General features: G+C 39.0%; 1 protein-coding gene across 1 annotated transcript in view; it reads left to right on the top strand.

Moving 5' to 3' along the window:
• SLC17A6 (solute carrier family 17 member 6) overlaps nt 1–6,241 on the top strand; it is a 60,049-nt gene extending 53,808 nt beyond the window's left edge. The window contains exons 11-12 of the mRNA XM_021002049.2: nt 2,341–2,468; nt 3,850–6,241. Of these exons, the coding sequence (XP_020857708.1) occupies nt 2,341–2,468; nt 3,850–4,185 (464 nt within the window). The 3' untranslated portion in view covers nt 4,186–6,241. The remainder of the gene's footprint in view (nt 1–2,340; nt 2,469–3,849) is intronic.
• The last annotated feature ends 2,017 nt before the right edge of the window (nt 6,242–8,258 follow it).

Here is an 8,258-nt window from a genome sequence, read left to right on the forward strand (position 1 = left end):
TATCCCAGGTATAAAGCATGGGAGCTTTCCTGAACCAGGCTGGTGGCTTTGTAAGTGGAGAGAGATGGACAGATATGAGATCTATTTTGAAGGCAGAAATGACAAGAATTAACAACGGATTGTATCAGTGAAGTGCATGTGAGGAGCTGATACTGACACCTGGGTTTTGAGCCTGAGTGACTGGGAAGTTAGTGGTGCCATCCACAGTATGAGAAATTCAGAAGAGGAGAGGATTTGGGGCAGGGGGAGGATAATAAGTTCAGTTTTGGATATGCTGACTTTGAGATGTCTATATGACATGCAATTTAAGATATCCAAATGGTATTTGGTGGGGTGAGATTAGAAATCAAGAGAGAGAGTAACACTGGATCTGGGGGAATCACCTACATAAGGATGATAATTCAAACCAAGGGAGCTGATGAGATAGTACTGAGGGAAAAGAGAAAAGGGCCCCAGGTAGAGTATTAGGAGATGCCCATCGTCAGTGGTATTTTCTATAAGAAAACAGAGAAAAGAAGCTGTGAAGGAGAGGACAGCAAAGTAAAATGAGAGCAGGAGAGAGAGTAGTGTCACAAAAACTGAGAAATAGTATCCAAGAGAAAAAGTTGAACAGTGTCGAAGACCATAGAGAGATCAAGAGGGATGATTGGGGACCATTAGATTTGTTGATTAAAAGAACATTGGTAACTTTGGAGATAGCATTTTCAGTTGAATGATGATGTTAGGAGCCTATTTGCAGAGGGTTTAGAATCAAATCAGAGGATAGGAAGTGGAAACACTGAGTGTAGATGGCTTTCTCAAGGAGTTAAGCCATGAAGGGGAGGAAAAGTAAAGGATGATAGTGGAGATAGTTGAAGGAAGGTTTTTCTTAAGGATGGGGGAAATATCAGCAAATTTGTACATAGCAGAGAAGGAGCTAGTAGTTAGGGAGGTATTGAAGATTAGAAAGAGAGTAAAGAGGTAGAGGAGGAAAACTAAGATATGGTCAAGTATGCACATAGAAGAATTTGCCTTGGTAAGGATAAGGACCATGTACATCTTCATGTGAGACGTGGGTGAAGAAGGAGATAGTAAAGAAAGACATCTGAGTGATAAGAAATGAAGAGGAGAGGAGAATAGGGAGTTCTCATTGAATAGCCTCAATTTTTTTTCCAGTAAATTGAAGTGAGAAGGTTGGGGAGGGATATTGTGGGTGGCTTGAAGAGAGATGAAAAGTTTGGAATACTCAGTGCAGATAATGGGAAAGTGAATCCACTAGGTAAATGTAAAAGTGTTGCTTTGCTGAATGAAGGCCCAGTTGAGATTATATAACACAAATTGGTAGTATATCCAGCCAGTTCAGTTTTTTGACTTTCTCTAGTGTTCAGCAGCACGTGAAAAGTAGTGAAGGTAGTGGATGGGGGGGGTGTGTGTGTGGTAACAATCTAAGGTTAGAGTTTGGCAAGGCATAACAACCAAGAGGACAAAGGGTAAAGAATTTGAATGCAAAGGTTAGCAGAGTGGGATGAAGTCACCAAGCAGTTGAGCAAGAGAAGGGAGAAGTGTGATGAGTCTTGCCAGATGTGCAGAAGTTGGATTGGTAATGAAGGTAGGGGAAGGCATTCTAGGTAGGCTGAAATTGTAGCTGGAGTAGGCAAGGGTACTAGAAGGGAAACACATTTCATGACTTTGAGTCGAAGGGAAGCATGTCTTGGAAAATGATAAGAGATAAGGCTGTATAAGTGAAGTAGGCACGGATTGTGGAAGGACTTTGGCGGTGGGCTCAGGAGTTTGTAATTGACCATTTAGTCAATGGGCAAATCACCTGGCCAGCAATTCTAGTCATTCAGCCACGATTAAGAGAAATATGGCTTCATCCTAGCTATGGACAATTCCCCTTTCTAAACATAACCATGTTGAAAATTGAATAGAAGGTCCTTCAATGAAATGTAAGTTCATTGAAGGCAGGATTTTTTTTTTTGCCTTTTTATCCCTCTCACCTGAAATAGTGCCTTGTACATAATAGATGCTTAAACATAAGAGGATGTCATATTAGAAGCCTCCTGTCTCATAAAAGGGGAACTTTGGCCTAAATTAATTAGCTTTCTCCCTCCCCTGCTTCAATCTATTACTTTCAGAAAAGTTTTTTACATCATTAGCAGATAGATGTGTTTGTGCATTTGTGTGTGTGTGTGGTGTGTGTGCCTGTGCACATGCGCACGTGTGTACTTTTGGTAGTCATTTCCCCTAAGCCATTAAAAAAAAATCACCTGAGTTTTCAACAACTTGAGCTTGCTATTTACTTTATTTAATCAAGAGGTCTTGTAACCTCAGGAATGAAATTTTGGGTGTTTATTTCAGGATTCAACGTCAACCACTTGGATATTGCACCGAGATATGCTAGTATCTTAATGGGTATTTCAAACGGCGTTGGTACACTGTCAGGAATGGTTTGCCCAATCATTGTTGGTGCAATGACAAAGAACAAGGTAGGTGGTCCAATGGAAGCGTGTGTTCGCATTTCAAAGAGCAAAGATCTTGCCTTGTGTTCATTGCTCCTGTTCATGTTCTATGTCTGTGGTCAGGAGGTCGGAGGTAGACCTCATCCTTGGACACTAAGCTACATTCTTCTCAATATCTCTCAAATGTGTTTGGTTGGCAGAATAGCTTGCGACCATTGCAGAACACCTGAGGGGTGGGGGTGGGCGTTTATTCCACAAATCTCCAGTAATGCTATTCCCTAATATCCTCTTGAGGTTGGTTACAACCATGCTTTTCAATTTATACAATTGCAGAGTTGGAAGGTGCTTCAGGTGTCAGTCAAATTCTTGCCTAAAGCAGGAATTTCTACCACAAGATGCCTGACAAGTGACCGTCCATCCCAAACTTGAAGGCTTTATAGGTAGAGGATTCACTACTTCCCTTGGTATTTTTGCTCAGCCCTCCTTGTAAGGAGATTTTCCTGTTGGTCAATTGTAAATCCACTTTAATAGAGTGTCTACCTGTTGTTACCAGTTCTGCCCTCTGAGACCAGGCAGAGCAAAGTACCAGTCTTTTAACTCAAAATGCTGGTTATAGGAGACAAAAATAAAATGAACTCAATGGAAAAACAAGAGAAATCAAAGTACGTATTATGTACTTTAAGTACTAGCTCTGAGCTTAGAGGCCCTGTGTTCAAATCTTGCCTCCTGCCTATGTTATTGTGGTCAAGTCATTTAAACCCCCCAGGTCTCTAGTTACTCATCTGTGAAAAATGAAGAGCTTAGACTAGATGGCCTCTTAGGTGTCTTCCAAATTTAAATCTGTGACTCTATGATCTCTCAGTTGATCTATGATCTTAATGTGCTTAATGACCACCTGTGATGTGGGATGTAGAGGGGATTCTAGTTCAGGTACAGATGAGACTACACGGCCTCTGAGGTCCTGTGATTCTCTGATCAGTACAGGTGTTCTCCCCCTTGAAGATCACAACCCATGCAAGTCTTATCCTGTATAATTCTTTTTCATGTAGCACAAATTCTCCATTGAAAATGTATCCAATGCTTTCAGTGTCTTCCTCCAGGTCTTTTATTTCAATTATAATTGGAACTCTCAGGCTTTCTAATAGAAACCATTTTTACCTTAAGGCAGGTCATAGATATTTCTTGCCTTTCATTTCAGAACGGGTACAATTTAAAAAAAAATGAAAACATTCATGTTGGAGATATATTACTTATGTGAATGTTGGCCATTGATTGGTAGAAAATAGCTTTTTTTTCTGAATAAGATACTCTTCAAAAAGCTATATAAAATTTGGAGATTTAAATGAAGACATTGAGTCTTTTAAACCTTGAAAGGCTCTTCTCACAGTACCACTTTTCTTTATTTCAGTCCCGGGAAGAGTGGCAGTATGTCTTTCTGATTGCAGCCTTAGTCCACTATGGTGGAGTTATATTTTATGGAATCTTTGCTTCGGGTGAGAAACAACCCTGGGCAGATCCCGAAGAGACCAGTGAAGAAAAGTGCGGCTTTATTCATGAGGATGAACTTGATGAAGAAACAGGGGACATTACTCAAAATTACGTAAATTATGGTACCACAAAGTCCTATGGGGCAACAACACAGGCCAATGGTGGTTGGCCTAATGGGTGGGAGAAGAAAGAAGAATTTGTACAAGAAGAGGTACAAGACTCATACATCTATAAGGAAAGAGAAGATTATTCTTAACAGAGCTAATCATTGAATATTTTATAGTGTTTGTGATTAAATCCATCGTGGTTGTTTGCACAAGAGATGTGGTGTAAACATGTTGACACGTATCAAAATGACAGGTCTTGCTGTACAAAAAAAAAAAAACACAAAAAAGCAACTAAAAAAACCCCAAAAATCAATCCCATCAAGTGACCATTTGTCCAAGTACAATCTGTCCCCATTGAGATATGGCATCACATCTATTCAGGTCCAGCCATTTCTGCACTACACATTTTTCAAATTTCCTGGTCAAAACTATAGAAGCAACTAGTTTCTTCTATAGACACAAGAGCTCAAACTCATAACCAATGATGAAAGCACAACTGTCTGGGTTGGCACATGGCACATCAAATACTCTGGTGAAAAAGCCAAAGCTACTTGATCATGAAAAATGCACTTATATATTTGCTACACTATATGGAAATAGTTATATTAACAGGACTTTGTGTTAAAGAATCCATATTTATTCAGTCAGAGGGAGGCAGTGCCTGCTGGCTGTAAGGTGAAGACTTCAGATTTCTGGCAACCCTCAGAAGTATGCTGAATAGGCAATAGCTAACAAGATATTCTGTAAATTATGATTTTACAGTGAGGGCACCGTGCTATGGGAAGAAGACTGGCCTTCCAGTCAAGAAAACCCAGGTTCAAAACCTGCCTCTGACCTGTGCTGGCTATGTGACCCTGGGTCAATCACTTAACCTCTCAGTGTCCCCAGACAACTCTCTAAGACTAAAATTTACAGCAGAGATACTGATCTACATTGGTGGAGGGAGTTTCTGCACTGGGAGTTCCCTCACACTGATGCAATCATAGGTCTGTTTACAAAGAAAATTGTCACAAGCTATTTAGTGAGACAGAGAAGAATATCTTGGAGTGATTTAGAATGAATGCTAGAGTTTCCGGCATGGAAAGAAACCCCTTTCTTTGCATGTTGGAGATCTTGAAAAGTGACGGGTATGCTTCAGTTCTTCCATTCATTTACCTGACAGTATAAAATACTTTACATTTTAAAAATCTGAATTTTCATGCAGCATGTCTGATGACTTTTTCAAAAAAAAATAGACTTCAGTGTATTTTTATTACAACTTTGTACTGGTTGTAAAAACTCATTAGAAAAGACATATAAGAAATTTATTATGGAGCTATAGCCCTTAAAAATCATTTTAATGATAAAGGAAATAGAAGACAATTTAGACATTCTTCCCTTCATGATTCCATACTGTATTAGACTCATGCCACAGATCTCTATAGAATATAAAAATATAAACTTAATAGACAATTTTTGTTACTTTCCAAGTCCCATTTAAAATGTATTTGTCTTAAAAATAGAGGGCAATAAATAATATGACTATATATATATACATATATGTCTATATCTACACATACGCACACAAAAGTGAAAGCAACAATCCTCACATATACCAAAAGCGGCATACAACTTCTGTTGGGTTTGGGAGATTGCAATTTCTACTTTCATAAAGTTGTAGAATTTTAGAACCAGGAAGAGACAGCCCGTTGGCACTTCCTACAGTAATTCAACAAGAATTGCAACATCTGTGTACCAAGCAGTAAGTGCAATGCATCACAATGGGCATCATCCTTCCGTCTGTATATTATTATCTTCATTTTGCTTGTCGTAGATGTTTTGGGTGGCTGGAATGATCAGAACAACAAAGTGAACACCAGATCACTTCCTAACTTTCCAAAATGGATAAAGACATGGTATTCCCAACTTGAATCCAGTGATTATCCGTGTGTGCGCGTGTATGTAATAGTCTATTCTGGATTTTTTATCTGTTCATTGTATTGTACTAGTGACTGGAGGCCCTGCTACTGCAAATATAAAACTTGAAAATTGTTTAAAAAATGCAAACCTTTCTTAACCTTAAGGGAAAAATCAGATTATGTTTTGCTTTGTGCCTCAAAGTGATGTAAACCGTGGTCATAGCTTTTGCTGTGTTGAATGACAAGATGTGGACTGTCATTTTTGTTGCTGCAAAAAGTGTTAATAAAATGCTCTATCCTTTTATATAAAAAAGTGTGTGTCATTTTGGTTTTATGGATTGATTTGGAAAGTTGAACTTGGGTTTAGAGTGTGATTAATTCTCTGCAAACACATCTAGTGGGAAATTGTTTCTTTTTTTTGCTGAACCTTTTTCATAGTTGACACAGAAAAGATCTTATTCTTTATATATCTGCAACTAGGACAAGATGACCAAAGCTTTGTCCAGGGTACCAGATTTAGAGGGTGCTTAAAATACTAGCAGTCCCTTAGCACCTCAGAAATAGCTTAGCATCTAATTAGCAAATATAATAGTTAAAATAAGAAACTACCTGATGTCAGGGTCGAGGTGAGCACTTCTATGTTTGATCTTGCATCTCCCCTTTCCCATTGGGGCACCAAATCAATGTCCCCGGGTCTTTGTCCTTCTTTCCTTGACCCTTACCCCCACTGGGGTGGTGTCATGGCCTTTAGCCTTAAGGCACATCACCAACTGAATGCTCCAGGTGTGATTTGGGGTACTTGATCGAAGCACAAGGATTCTTGGTTACAGCACTGATTCATGATGTTACTTACATTTTTAAAGATGTCAATTCTACTTTTCTGGGCTTCAGTTTCCTTATTTTTAAAATGATAGGGTTGGACCAGATGACATTTAAGGTATTTTTTGCTCTAGATCTATGATCCCATGAGTTTAAATTTACAAACCAATCATTCATCAGACTCACTTTGAGGAATAGCAGTTGATATCTAGAATATGCCTTAGAAGCCAAGAATCAGCATTAGAGAATGTATCTGAGATGTCAATCTTAACTGAGACTAAAATGATTTTTTTTGGGGGGGGCTAGGCAATGGGATTGAGTAACTTGCCCAGAGTCACACAGCTAGTAAGTGTCAAGTGTTTGAGGCCAAATTTGAATTCAGGTCCTCCTGATTCCAGGGCTGGTGCTCTATCCACTGTGCCACCTAGCTGCCCCAAAACGATTTTTAAAAAACAAGTTCAGGGGCAGCTAGGTGGTGCAGTGGATAGAGCACTAGCCCCACAGTCAGGAGGACCTGAGTTCAAATCCAGTCTCAGACCAGACACTTGACACTTACTAGCTGTGTGACCCTGGGCAAGTTACTTGACTCCAATGGCCTTGCTAGATAGATAGATAGATAGATAGATAGATAGATAGATAGATAGATAGATAAACAAGTTCACAGACCCAAGCCAAGGTTTGGGTGGCTTGAAGCTCGGCACTGTTGGCATTTCCAAGACTGCTTTTTAAGAAATAGTCCCCAGAATCATTTGTTTTGCTTCAAATCATCCAAATGAACTGTCTCCACAGTCCAAATTATTTTCAATTCATGTTTCAGGGCTGTGAGTTTATGAGTGAGCTCCTAGAACACAAACCCCTTTCCTACCTGGCCTTTTGTTTGTCTGACACATAGATGAAACTATTATTACAACCTTTATGAATGTTTGGTGGCTTTCTGAAATTTAATGCAGCAGCCCCTTAAGGGGAAAATATTTTTAAAAGTCAGGGGAGAAACGGAATAATAAGCATCAGAGAATAGGGGTCCATACAACAGAATAGATTTCTTCAATAGGAAGCTGAGAAGCCAAAAGACATTAGAATGAGACAAAATGTCACAAAGCAAAGATTTCCTTTTTGAGAGATTGTATCAGAACTCATTGCTTCTGGAAGATAAAAAAAAGGTTTTGTTCAGTTCTTTGAACACAAAGTGAAATATCTGAAGTCTATAGCCATTAGTGTAAGAATAGATTAACTCTTTCAAGCCCAAGTCACAACTTTGGTTAATGTTTTTATGGTACAGTGATGAAATCATTTGTACTTCTCAGTAGGTTTACATATCCGTGTCAATGCTTTATTTGCCTAAGAATAATAATAACTGAGGTATACAAAGCACTTTGCGAATGTTCTCTTAGTTGATTATTAGTACCCTGTGAAGTAGATGTTATTATTATCCCCTTTTCACAGCTGGTCAAACTAAGGCTGAGAGCAGCCCAGTGACCCGGTCTAGGTCCACAAAATAGTAGCAC

This window comes from Phascolarctos cinereus, unplaced genomic scaffold (assembly GCF_003287225.1).
Source record: "Phascolarctos cinereus isolate Bilbo 61053 unplaced genomic scaffold, phaCin_HiC Scaffold_9;HRSCAF=440, whole genome shotgun sequence".
Classification (NCBI taxonomy): domain Eukaryota; kingdom Metazoa; phylum Chordata; class Mammalia; order Diprotodontia; family Phascolarctidae; genus Phascolarctos; species Phascolarctos cinereus.